Below are 14,491 nucleotides of genomic sequence, written 5' to 3'. Positions count from 1 at the left end.
AAAAATGAAGAAATGAATTTTAAGGAGGCAGGTGGCAAAACAATAGGTGAAGTAAAAATATCCCAGCTTGCTTCGTCACATCATGTCTGAGAGTCGTCGACTTAAAATCAACACGTAGTTGAAGTCATCCTGAAGGCTTGCAAAGGATAAATGACCCCATCAGCTTGCCATTACTGTAATTTTTCAGTGACCTTTTCCCTAATGGGCATGCGCACTTGTCTAGCTCAACACAACTGTGCATTGCCTTTCGGTACATGTGAGGTAAAAAATTGTTTGTACAACCAAGACTATCACTAAAAAGTTCACTAAATTTGTAGGCACATCTGTTGAAATTTCCAGCACTTATTGTGGATTGACAATCCAAAAATGTCAAAAGAATCTAAGCCAGAAATATTCCATGAAGATTTAGAAGAAAGCACTGTGAATACAACTGTCTTCATTACACCTTGAAAAGCAGATGGCATACTGAAAGTTTGTAAAACTGCCCCTGCATGTTATAAAGTGACAACACATACTTAGCTGGACTCAGTATTGGTGAACCTATGCTCACTAAGCTACACAGTGGACTGTGTGGTGAGTTAATTTTTGCTACTGGCTCAACCAAATACAGGGTGATTCAAAAAGAATACCACAACTTTAAAAATGTGTATTTAATGAAAGAAACATAATATAACCTTCTGTTATACATCATTACAAAGAGTATTTAAAAAGGTTTTTTTTTTCACTCAAAAACAAGTTCAGAGATTTTCAATATGGCCCCCTCCAGACACACGAGCAATGTCAACCCGATACTCCAACTTGTTCCACACTCTCTGTAGCATATCAGGCGTAACAGTTTGGATAGCTGCTGTTATTTCTCGTTTCAAATCATCAATGGTGGCTGGGAGAGGTGGCCGAAACACCATATCCTTAACATACCCCCATAAGAAAAAATCGCAGGGGGTAAGATCAGGGCTTCTTGGAGGCCAGTGATGAAGTGCTCTGTCACGGGCTGCCTGGCGGCCGATCCATCGCCTCAGGTAGTTGACGTTCAGGTAGTTATGGACAGATAAGTGCCAATGTGGTGGCGCTCCATCCTGCTGAAATATGAATTGTTGTGCTTCTTGTTCATGCTGAGGGAACAGCCAATTCTCTAACATCTCCAGATACTGTAGTCCAGTTACAGTAGCACCTTCGAAGAAAAAGGGACCAAAAACTTTATTGGCTGAAATGGCGAACGAATGTACAACTAAATGAAACTTTATAGCTCCCTTAATTCACCGACAGATAGTGCTTAGCTCTGCCTTTTGTCGTTGCAGAGTTTTAAATTCTTAAAGTTGTGGTATTCTTTTTGAATCACCCTGTATATTACAAGTGGGATAAGAAGACTCATTTCCAAATTTTGATATAAAGTGGGAGACTAGTCGGCTGTGATGGTTCATAAACAGTATGCCGACTGGTAATATTGACACTAGTTTCTGAGATTTAGAAGCACTCAGTCTAAGGGTGAGAACGCATCTGCCTATCTCTGCTAAAGTTTATCATTATTCACAAGTCTTGCCAACTCTTTGCGCCCAGGTTGGCAAATGTAGTGTGTGAAGTTTCATGAGAAGCCCTACTGCCATGGGTGAGTTACTGGGACATGAATGTTCTATATTGAGGGAATTATTATCCTTAAAAATGTCTTTTTGTCAGTAGGCATGACTTCTGGTGATGGTCAGAAACAAATTCTAGATATGCAACAGTTCTGCATATGTCCTGGAGCTGCTGTTAGGAAGCACTGTAACTTCTAACTCTACCTGTATCAGTACAACCCACCTTCATTAGACACTCTGATCATAGAAGCTGGTGGCCACTGCAGAAGTGGTTTTGAAATTTTCGTTTCTGTATTATGTATATTTAGCCCAGTGCAAAGCTGTCTTTTTGGTAACATATGTTAACAGTTTTTGTTTTATATGGATAAGTTTCTCATCTTAAACAGAGAAACACATTTTAGGTAATTATTTTTGTGTCAGATGTGTTAATTAATTTTTTATAGTTGATGTTTTTTTATGTACCCTACATGTAACTTTTCAAAACAAAATATGTCTTGACATTTAGGTGGTGCCCCAGAAGGTCCTGCAGGCACAGGAAAAACTGAAACAACAAAGGATTTGGCCAAAGCTGTTGCAAAACAGTGTGTTGTATTCAACTGCTCAGATGGGCTTGACTACCTTGCCTTAGGAAAATTTTTTAAGGTATATCAGTAACCCAAAACATTTTCTTTGATAAAACTGAGTGCTGTACAACAGATTTTTGTTTGAACTATTACCTATGCTCTGCACTTTAACTGCTGCTGCTGCTGTTTGTTGGGTAGAATATTAATATTTTTTGTGATTATTAACAGTTCAACTGCTTTGAATGTATATGTCTGTCACAAACTTGCAAGCCCTCTATGCCAGTGATGTGTACATGCGGCAGGGGTCAATAGTGCTTCGGCCTCAAATGTCGTATATATTCATTTAGATGTTTTAACACAGCATTAATATATGACTACACCTAAAGTGTGTCATGACAGTGTACGTTATAGTAATAACCCCAGTATTGGTTTTAGATGGCAGATGAAGCTTTTTTATCTGTCTTTCTTTCATTTTAGTGGGATTACAGTGTTGGGTCATATTACAAAGCAGTTTGAAACTGAAGTCAACTAAGAAAATGCTGACAACAGAGAGAATTTTCCTCCAGTCTGTTTACAGTTTCAGTTGCATGGAATGACCAGCTTGGACTGGTATGAGGCATGCCATACTGCATTCAGGAAGTTCATTGCTAACCCTAGCTCAGCAACCAAAAGCTTAACTTTGTGCATGCATATACATTAATAAACTTTTTATTGAATATAACAGCATTTCTATCATAAATGAATGGAAAATTTGGATACAGAAGCTTCTTAAGCTTCTTTCCAGGTTCCAGCACATAGCCCCTTTTTTTTGCGGGGGCAAGGGGGTGGGGGTTTGCACTGCTCTGTTAGACTGATGTGACTAATTTGGAGAAATGTACTAAATTTGATATACTACATAATATTTAAACTTATCACTTGCTATGAACATAGCTCTCATTTGCTGTTATTTAATTTTTATGTCCTCTGTCAAATACCATTGAGAGAATAGAGCAATCACAATTATCAAATATGTTTAGCATACAGTATGTTTAGAATAGATTAGGTTTATTTTTCATTCCAGTACATCCATAGTGAGGAGATACTGTAGGATGTAGAAAATGTCAGAAAAACAGGAGTAGACAATAAATATTTACAAAGATAAACAAATATGCTAATGTACCTTCCACAGATCCCAAGAGGAATGGTGAATAAATAAAAAAATCTTAAACATATTTTTGTTTGAATGGTAGTAAATAACTTGTTGCAAAATGTAAATTCTCCCATCAACAGGCTCGTTTTCTCTTTTGTGTTCCCTTCTGTCCTGGAGTGCTGTTGTAATAGATCCAGTTCATTTTGCTTACTAAGTACGGGGTGATTAAAAGTTCCAGTTTCAAAACACCGTACAAAAATGAACCTCTGCACAGAAGACATAAAATTTTAACAAAATATTATTGAAGGAGGAGAAACATTATGGGGGTGGGGGTGGAATGTAAATTTTCCCAATAGATGGCACTATAAGTATCATAACGTAAGTGGATTCAGTTGCAAATGACACATGACTCACAGTTCAATGCCTATGGAGTGAGCTGCAAATTGAACCAAATCTGCTGTGTAATCTACATGGCTGCACAAGTTCAACATTTAACCATTGTGGCACTGTTAGTTAGGTAAGCCTCTCCACCATGGCTAGGTTGTATGGCAATGCATGGGATAAGTTGGTTTTTAATTGCCCTGATGCCCATAACCCATGTAAGAAGCAACAATGGCATCAGTTTTTAATTGTACTGAGGGTAGGAACTGCATAAAAGCAACAATGAAATCAGTTTTTAGTTGTTGTGAGACTGGCATGAGATGTGTTCAGTATGCTGTCCGCCGTTTTCTACCACAAGCTGAGACGGAGATACAGCATGTTCCACAACAGATCGAAATGCCTCAGGGGTCACATTCAAAATGCTTTGCACAGAATGTGGCTTCATTTCACTAGATTTGTAATCAGAGCACTGAATACAGCACCCATCAGATAACCCCACAGCCAGAAGTCAAATAGGTTAAGACCAGGTGACCTGGACAGGCAGGCTGTAGGGAAATGATGGCTGATAATGCCTTTGCAGCAGCTGATTCACTGGCAACACAATGTGTGGAGAAGCGCTATTTTGCATGAAAATGATCATACCATAGATCCACTCTGTTGAAGAGTTGGAATGATGTTGGCAGACAAATGACTCTCATAGCATTTACCACTGCTTTTACAGGTAACAGGACTCGCAGAACCCATCTCTTCAATAGAATATGGCCCTATGATAACCAATACTATCAATCAACACTACACAGTTATCATTGTAGAATGAAGCATACTGGTTGATGTGCAAGCAGATTTTACATTGGGCATGTTCTCCAATTCTGTGTATTGACATGTCCTTGGAGATGGAAATGGGCTTCGTCTGTACAGAGAATGTTCTACAGCTATTCGTTGTACACTTCCATGTGCACAAGAACTTCTAGGGCAAACGTTATCGTACTGGCATATCAGCTTGAAGCAACTCCTGAACATGGGTAATTTTGCATGGATAGCAATGTAGGATGTTATGCAGAATTTTATGTGCCCTCTCAGAGGCATGTCCAGAGTTCAGGCAATTCCCTGTGCACTGTTTGTATGAACATTGTCACTCAGTCCCCCCTATAATGCGGTGGCCACATCTTCTACTGGTGTTGGATCAGTTGTTTTGCTCATTGCACTTCAAAAGAATCTGTCTTTTGAAATTTCATAATAATTTTCTGCCTTTTTTTTGTATCCTCAAGGGTCTCAAATTTCTCCTGAGCTACTGGCACACAGTGATTATTCTTGTAAAAGAGCGTTACCAGCAGTGTGCAATCCTGTATCAAGACCATCACGTTGAGCATCTCAGGTGCAAACTGAGAAACAGGCATGTACTCCACATCTTTTTTTTTTGCATATGCTACCACTCATAGTGCCATCAAGTCATAAAATTTTCAGTAATATTACTACTACTACTACTACTATTATTATAAATGTTGTTGTTTTTACCTCTTCTGACATAATATTCTGTTTGCAGTTGACAGCATTTTGAACAGTGGTTCTTTATTTACAGTGTTTTAAAGCTGGAACTTAAATAACAATCACCCTGAATTTCTGCTGTAATCGTCCCCAGTCATCTACATGTGAAAAATTGTACTGTGTGTGTATGGTATCAGAACATTATTTAAAGTGAGCGATTTGTTGTGATTAACTGACAGAATCATAATTCTAAAATTAACCTCCTCCTCATGGTTGTTCCTAGTGACTCATGATTCATTTCTTTCTAGTAAAGTATCTGCCAAATTCTAATATCTGAAACAACATTTAATTAGTTTCTCTGAATATTCTGAGAATATTTCATTAGCTTTCAATTGAAGTAGCACTCATTTTTAATTTTAGGAAAACACACACACAAACGCATACTTTATGACCACAATGTCATTGACTGAGTGGCTGCCTAGGCAAATGGGTAGTTGGGCGGTGGGGAGATTAGGAGTAAGAAAGGAGTGTGGTAACTGAGAGTGAGTGGTGAGAGATGTGGGGACAAAGAAGCTTAGTGAGGTGTTTGTGGATGGGGAGGGAAAAGAGAAGAGGCTGCAGGCTTGTAACAATGGAAAAATAAGCTTTATATACATTCTAAAGGGGAGTACACAGTTAAGACAGGCAGCATGCGAGTTGGAAAAAGGGTTTTGCCAGAACGGAGGATATATTGGAGGAATTGTTCCTAGTTGTGCAGTTAAGAGCACCTTGTGCTGGGGGAACAATCCAAAAAACAAAGGTTCTCAAGCAGCTGTTGATATCATTGATATTTTGCTGTGCAGTATTTCAGGAATTGAGTGGTTTACAGTTAACCTGAGTATAGTTTATGTTACTTGACTTTGTAGACAGCTGGTTAACTAGCATTCCCACATGAATATTTTTGACTAATTGATGTGCAAGCAGTATATATGATGTGACTGCTGTCACACATGGCTATACCTTTTGCTAGACAGGGCATACTTGTGACTGAAGTAAGAGTTGGAATGTGCTTTTATATGACAAGTCTTACATCTGCACAAAATAACAGCCTATGAAATGCAAGATTGGAAGGAAGGCTGCAGAGGGAGGATTGAGGGTACTGAATGGTTGATGGTTAGCCAAATTCTTTTACTATTAACAATCATGTTTTCACCTACCATCTACAACATGTCTAATATTACTTACAAATGTGAAAAATGTTGTATTTACATGGGATTGCAGTACCCTACTGCCCCACACCTAAACACTTTTGACACTATATTTTATGATTACCCTCTTATCAATAAATTAAAATACATTCTTGAACTTCAGCATTGCACTTTTTACAATGTAGTTATTTTAAAAACATTAAATCATTTATTTTGTTTATGTTTCCCTATTCATCCATGTGCAAACAAGCATAAATCCATTGTAAATAGGTGTTATAATTTTCATTTAAAAGAGTTTCATTATGCAGTTCTTGTTCTGGTTTGCTTCTGATTTAGACATTTCTTTTCTTGACAGATGTTTATCAGGCTTCAATAATCTGAATTATTATCTCTACAGGGACTAGCTTCTTGTGGAGCATGGTCATGTTTTGATGAGTTCAATCGAATTGACCTTGAAGTATTGTCTGTTGTTGCCCAACAGATACTAACAATACAGAGGGCAGTAAATGCAGGTGTTGTGTCATTAGTTTTTGAAGGAACTGAAATAAAGTTGGATCCAACTTGTGCTGTATTTATAACAATGAATCCAGGTTATGCTGGACGATCAGAACTGCCTGACAATCTAAAGGTATGTAAATAATGTAAGATACATAGAAAACGTAGAAAGATAAGCATGAGTAGTGTTAAAATATGTGCACTTTCCTTGCTTTCTTTTTTAAATTCCAGAGAAGTCATCAAAATGGAATGCATTTTGTGCCATTGCTCTTGACAAAGTTCATGCATCTTTATTTTTTGTGGAGAAAACTGTGACAGGAATGTCATACCTTAACTTACTACAAAATTGGTTATTTCGTCAACTTCATCAAGATTCCAGTGCTTCTATTTTTATGCATGATGATGCCCCATCTCACTTTCACTATGAGGTGTGACATTATCTTAACCGTCGAGGGTGCATGCTATTTTTTATATCATGAGCAAGTGCTGGCATACTTTGTACACATGTAAAGAAGTTGTTGTGCAACATGACCACACAGTTCCTTCCACGAAATTTCAAAGCTGGATTGTTAACAAATGGCTTACTCCCTTAGCTGCTAATATAAATCAGGTAACATATTAATGTCAAATTTAATCTGAGATGTTGTTGTTGTTGTTGTAGTAGTAGTAGTCTTCAGTCCTGAGACTGGTTTGATGCAGCTCTCCATGCTACTCTATCCTGTGCAAGCTTCTTCAACTCCCAGTACTTACTACAACCTACAGCCTTCTGAATCTGCTTAGTTTATTCGTCTCTTGGTCTCCCTCTACGATTTTTACCCTCCACGCTGCCCTCCAATGCTAAATTTGTGATCTCTTGATGCCTCAGAACATGTCCTACCAACCGGTCCCTTCTTCTTGTCAAGTTGTGCCACAAACTCCTCTTCTCCCCAATTCTATTCAATACCTCCTCATTAGTTATGTGATCTACCCATCTAATCTTCAGCATTCTTCTGTAGCACCACATTTCGATAGCTTCTATTCTCTTCTTGTCCAAACTATTTATTGTCCATGTTTCACTTCCATACATGGCTACACTCCATACAAATACTTTCAGAAACGACTTCCTGACACTTAAATCTATACTTGATGTTAACAAATTTCTCTTCTTCAGAAACGCTTTCCTTGCCATTGCCAGTCTACATTTTATATCCTCTCTACTTCAACCATCATCAGTTATTTTGCTCCCCAAATAGCAAAACTCCTTTACTACTTTAAGTGTCTCATTTCCTAATCTAATTCCCTCAGCATCACCCGACTTAATTTGACTACATTGCATTATCCTCGTTTTGATTTTGTTGATGTTCATCTTATATCCTCCTTTCAAGACACTGTCCATTCTGTTCAACTGCTCTTCTAAGTCCTTTGCTGTCTCTGACAGAATTACAATGTCATCGGTGAACCTCAAAGTTTTTATTTCTTGTCCATGGATTTTAATACCTGCACTGAATTTTTCTTTTGTTTCCTTCACTGCTTGCTCAATATACAGATTGAATAACATCGGGGAGAGACTAAAACCCTGTCTCACTCCCTTCCCAACCACTGCTTCCCTTTCATGTCCCTCAACTCTTATAACTGCCATCCGGTTTTTGTACAACTTGTAAATAGCCTTTCGCTCCCTGTATTTTACCACTGCCACCTTCATAATTTGAAAGAGAGTATTCCAGTCAACATTGTCAAAAGCTTTCTCTAAGTATACAAATGCTAGAAATGTAGGTTTGCATTTCCTTAATCTTTCTTCTTAGATAAGTTGTAAGGTCAGTATTGCCTCACGTGTTCCGACATTTCTACGGAATCCAAACTGATCTGAGGTCGGCTTCTACAAGTTTTTCCATTCGTCTGTAAAGAATTCACGTTAGTATTTTGCAGCTGTGACTTATTAAACTGATAGTTCGTTAATTTTCACATCTGTCAACCCTGCTTTCTTTGGGATTGGAATTTTTATATTCTTCTTGAAGTCTGAAGGTATTTCGCCTGTCTCATATATCTTGCTCACCAGATGGTAGAGTTTTGTCAGGACTGGCTCTCCCAGGGCCGTTAGTAGTTCTAATGGAATGTTGTCTAATCCCGGGGCCTTGTTTCGACTCAGGTCTTTCAGTGCTCTGTCAAACTCTTCACGCAGTATCGTATCTCCCATCTCATCCTCATCTACATCCTCCTCCATTTCCATAATATTGTCCTCAAGTACATCGCCCTTGTATAGACCCTCTATGTACTCCTTCCATCTTTCTACTTTCCCTTCTTTCCTTATAACTGGGTTTCTATCTGAGCTCTAGATATTCTTGCAAGTGGCTCTCTTTTCTCCAAAGGAAAATTAAATTTTCCTGTAGGCAGTATCTATCTTACCCCTAGTGAGATAAGCCTCTACATCCTTACATTTGTCCTCTAGCCATCCTTGCTTAGCTATTTTGCACTTCCTGTTGATCTCATTTTTGAGACGTTTGTATTCCTTTTTACCTGCTTCATTTACAGCATTTTTATATTTTCTCCTTTCATCAATTAAGTTCAATATCTCTTCTGTTACCCAAGGAGCCCTCGTCTTCGTACCTACTTGATCCTCTGGTACCTTCACTATTTCATCTCTCAAAGCTACCCATTGGTCTTCTACTGTAATTCTTTTCCCCATACTTGTCAGTCGTTCCCTAATGCTCTCCGTGAAGCTCTCTACAACCTCTGGTTCTTTCACTTTATCCAGGTCCTATCTCCTCAAATTCCCACCTTTTTGCAGTTTCTTCAGTTTTAATCTACAGTTCATAACCAATAGATTGTGGTCAGAGTCCACATCTGCTCCTGGAAATGTCTTACAATTTAAAACCTGGTTCCTAAATCTCTGTCTTACCATTATATAATCTTTCTGATACCTTCTCGTATTTCCAGGATTGTTCCATGTATACAACCTTCTTTAATGATTCTTGAACCAAGTGTTAGCTATGATTAAGTTGTGCTCTGTGCAAAATTCTATCAGGTGGCTTCGTCTTTGATTTCTTAGCCCCAATCCATATTCACCTACTACGTTTCTTCTCTCCCTTTTCCTACTCTCACATTCCAGTCACCCATGACTATCAAATTTTCGTCTCCCTTCACTACCTGAATAATTTCTTTTATCTCATCATATATTTCATCAATTTCTTCATCACCTGCAGAGCTAGTTGGCATATAAACTTGTACTACTGTAGTAGCATGGGCTTCGTGTCTATCTTGGCCATAATAATGCGTTCACTATGCTGTTTGTAGTAGCTTACCCACACTCCTATTTTTCATTCATTATTATACCTACTCTTCCATTACCCCTATTTGATTTCATATTTATAACCCTGTATTTGCCTGACCAAAAGTCTTGTTCCTCCTGCCACCGAACTACACTAATTCCCACTATATCTAACTTTAACCTATCCATTTCCCTTTTTAAATTTTCTAACCTACCTGCCCGATTAAGGTATCTGACATTCCACGCTCCGATCCGTAGAACACCAGTTTTCTTTCTCCTGATAACGACGTCCTCCTGAGTGGTCCCCGCCTGAAGATCCGAATGGGGGACTATTTTACCTCCGGAATATTTTATCCAAGAGGACGCCATCAGCATTTAACCATACAGCAAAGCTGAATGCCCTCCGGAAAAATTATGGCCGTAGTTTCCCCATGCTTTCAGCCGTTCTCAGTACCAGCACAGCTAGGCCGTTTTGATTAGTGTTACAAGGCCAGATCAGTCAATCATCCAGCCTGTTGCCCCTGCAACTACTGAAAAGGCTGCTGCCCCTCTTCAGGAACCACACGTTTGTCTGGCCTCCCAACAGATACCGCTTCGTTGTGGTTGTACCTTCGGTACCGCCATCTGCATCGCTGAGGCACGCAAGCCTCCCCACCAATGGCAAGGTCCATGGTGTAATCTGAGATAGTAAACTTATTTACACTAATTTTTTAAAGGGCAGTTTACTACTGGTGGTTCATGGTGTGGGTTCCTGTAGTCATGTCCTAGTTCATGAACCACGGGCAACGTATGAGTGGCCAAGTAAGTGGTCCCGACAGTCGGGATACCAGTTAATTTGGAATAAGGCTGGGCATCTCGGACATATTCTGAGTCGTGGTCACCTTTGTGCTCATACGGCAAAGACTACCAAATCCACCGGTTAGTCCCTCAGCCGTTAGGGGTAAAACCCAATGGGACTCGGGGCAAGTAATGCTAGCAACCTGCTTCCCTGGTACTTTAAATATGATGCTGGCAACAATCAGAGCAAAATGCCTCGGACCTTTGGAGGTGATGGAGCCCCACCTCTAACTGACAAACCAGGGACTCCAAAAATACGACTTGGCAAACAAATGGCAATGAGATGGGGAGCTATTAATATCAATGGGGGCTACTCTGGGAAGAAGGTAGAGCTGGCAGAGGCTGCAAGTAAGATGGGGCTGGACGTTTTAGGTGTTAGTGACATTCGGGTAAGGGGTGAGAAAGAAGAGGAAGTGGGAGAATACAAGGTCTACCTGTCAGGAGTCAAAGCAGGAATAGCACAATGGGGTGTAGGGCTTTACATCAGGAAAGAAATGGAAACCAGTGTAGTTGCAATAAGGTATGTAAACGAACGACTGATGTGGATAGATTTGACAGCGTCTAGCAAGAAAATTAGGATTGTGTCAGTATATTCGCATTGTGAAGGGACAGATCAAGATAAGATGGATAGATTTTATGAGGCACTCAGTGATGTAGTTGTTAGAGTAAAGGACAAGGACAGTGTTCTGCTCATGGGTGATTTTAATGCCAGGATTGGAAATCGAACAGAAGGGTATGAAAAGGTTATGGGTAAATTTGGAGAGGATATGGAGGCCAACAGGAACGGGAAACAACTCTTGGATTTCTGTGCCAGTATGGGATTAGTAATCACAAACTCCTTTTTTAAACATAAGAACATTCACCGGTATACTTGGGAAGGCAGGGGAACCAGATCTGTCGTTGACTATATAATAACAGATCAGGAATTCAGGAAGGCTGTGAGGGACACACGTGTATTCAGGGGATTCTTTGATGACACTGATCATTATTTAATCTGCAGTGAAATTGGGATTGTGAGGCCGAAAGTGCAGGAGGTCAGGTCCATATGTAGGAGGATAAGAGTGGAGAAACTTCAGGATAAGGAAATCAGGCACAAGTACATAACAGCGATCTCAGAAAGGTACCAGTTAGTTGAATGTAGTCAATTACAGTCATTGGAAAAGGAATGGACAAGGTACAGGGACACAGTACTAGAAGTGGCTAAAGAATGTCTTGGAACAGTAGTGTGTAAAAGTAGGATGAAGCAAACAGCTTGGTGGAATGATACAGTCAAGGCAGCCTGTAAAAGGAAAAAGAAAGCGTATCAAAAATGGCTACAAACCAGAACCCAGGTAGACAGAGAAAGTTATGTTGAAGAAAGAAACAAAGCCAGACAGATAATTGCAGCATCCAAGAAGAAATCATGGGAAGACTTTGGAAACAGGTTGGAGACTGTGGGTCAAGCTGCTGGAAAACCATTCTGGAGTGTAATTAGCAGTCTTCGAAAGGGAGGTAAGAAGGAAATGACAAGTATTTTGGACAGGTCAGGAAAACTGCTGGTGAATCCTGTGGATGCCTTGGGCAGATGGAGGGGATATTTTGAAGAGTTGCTCAATGTAGGTGAAAATGCGATCAGTAATGTTTCAGATTTCGAGGTAGAATGGGATAGGAATGATGATGGAAATAGGATCAAATTTGAAGAAGTGGAAAAAATGGTCAATAGATTGCAGTGCAATAACGCGGCTGGGGCGGATGAAATTAAGTCGGAACTCATCAAATACAGTGGAATGTCAGGTCTTAAATGGCTACACAGGATAATTGAAATGGCCTGGGAGTCGAGACAGGTTCCATCAGACTGGACAAAAGCAGTAATCACACCAATCTTTAAACATGGAAACAGAAAAGATTGTAACAACTATAGAGGTATTTCTTTAATCAGCGTTGTGGGTAAAATCTTCTCAGGTATTGTTGAAAGGAAAGTGCGAGTATTAGTTGAGGACCAATTGGATGAAAATCATTGTGGGTTTAAGCCTCTTAGAGGTTGTCAGGACCAGATCTTTAGCTTACGGCAAATAATGGAGAAGTGTTATGAGTGGAACAGGGAATTGTCTCTATGCTTTATAGATCTAGAAAAGGCATATGACCGGGTTCCTAGGAGGAAGTTATTGTCTGTTCTACAAGATTATGGAATAGGAGGCAAACTTTTGCAAGCAATTAAAGGTCTTTACATGGATAGTCAGACAGCAGTTAGAGTTGACGGTAAATTGAGTTCATGGTTCAGAGTAGTTTCAGGGGTAAGACAAGGCTGCAACCTGTCTCCACTGTTGTTCATATTATTTATGGATCATATGTTGAAAACAATAGACTGGCTGGGTGAGATTAAGATATGTGAACACAATATAAGCAGTCTTGCATATGCGGATGACTTAGTTGTGATGGCAGATTCGATTGAAAGTTTGCAAAGTAATATTTCAGAGCTAGATCAGAAATGTAAGGACTATGGTATGAAGATTAGCATCTCCAAAACGAAAGTAATGTCAGTGGGAAAGAAATATAAACGGATTGAGTGCCAAATAGGAGGAACAAAGTTAGAACAGGTTGATGGTTTCAAGTACTTAGGATGCATATTCTCACAGGATGGCAATATAGTGAAAGAACTGGAAGCGAGGTGTAGTAAAGCTAATGCAGTGAGCACTCAGCTACGATCTACTCTCTTCTGTAAGAAGGAAGTCAGTACCAAGACTAAGTTATCTGTGCACCGTTCAATCTTTCGACCAACTTTGTTGTACGGGAGCGAAAGCTGGGTGGATTCAGGTTACCTTATCAACATGGTTGAGGTTACGGATATGAAAGTAGCTAGGATGATTGCAGGTACTAGTAGATGGGAACAATGGCAGGAGGGTGTCCACAATGAGGAAATCAAAGAAAAACTGGGAATGAACTGTATAAATGTAGCAGTCAGGGCGAACAGGCTTAGATGGTGGGGTCATGTTACACGCATGGGAGAAGCAAGGTTACCCAAGAGACTCATGGATTCAGCAGTAGAGGGTAGGAGGAGTCGGGGCAGACCGAGGAGAAGGTACCGGATTCGGTTAAGAATGATTTTGAAGTAATAGGTTTAACATCAGAAGAGGCACCAATGTTAGCACTGAATAAGGGATCATGGAGGAACTGTATAAGGGGGGCTATGCTCCAGACTGAACGCTGAAAGGCATAATCAGTCTTAAATGATGATGATGATGATGATGATGAGTTTACTACTGGAACTGGGTATGGACATAATATCATAATGTCCAGAAAGTTAAAAATTTGAGCTAAATTGACCTGTCCAGAGGATGTTGACATGAGGAAGGAATTTCAGATAGGAATGGAAAGGTAGTCCCATTTCACATGTAGACATTCTCATATAGACATTCTTCTCTCCCAAGGCAAGCAGTTTCTGCTAATTATACTGGAGCATTTCATGCGCTGACCAGAGATGATGCCAATAGCAGACATCACCACTGAGACCATCACCATGGCCTTCATCTTCTCCTAAGTAGCATGCTTCAGCTGCTCCAGTCACTTAACAACAGATGAACATGTCATTTATAAGGATTGTCTTTCTCTCTATGATC

At 39.7% G+C, this 14,491-nt stretch overlaps 1 protein-coding gene and 1 long non-coding RNA gene across 2 annotated transcripts in view; one reads left to right on the top strand and one right to left on the bottom strand.

Annotated features, from left to right (window-relative positions):
- LOC126456873 (dynein axonemal heavy chain 7-like) overlaps positions 1-14,491 on the top strand; it is a 783,013-nt gene that overhangs the window by 159,307 nt on the left and 609,215 nt on the right. Inside the window, 2 exon segments of the mRNA XM_050092694.1 lie at positions 2,080-2,216; positions 6,717-6,947. Coding sequence (XP_049948651.1) covers positions 2,080-2,216; positions 6,717-6,947 — 368 coding nt within the window.
- Positions 1-14,491, bottom strand: part of LOC126456874 (uncharacterized) — a 392,629-nt gene that overhangs the window by 219,665 nt on the left and 158,473 nt on the right. The gene's annotated exons all lie outside the window — the stretch shown is intronic.

This window comes from Schistocerca serialis, chromosome 2 (genome assembly GCF_023864345.2).
Source record: "Schistocerca serialis cubense isolate TAMUIC-IGC-003099 chromosome 2, iqSchSeri2.2, whole genome shotgun sequence".
Classification (NCBI taxonomy): Eukaryota; Metazoa; Arthropoda; class Insecta; order Orthoptera; family Acrididae; genus Schistocerca; species Schistocerca serialis.
This window is presented reverse-complemented; position numbering and strand designations above follow the sequence as displayed.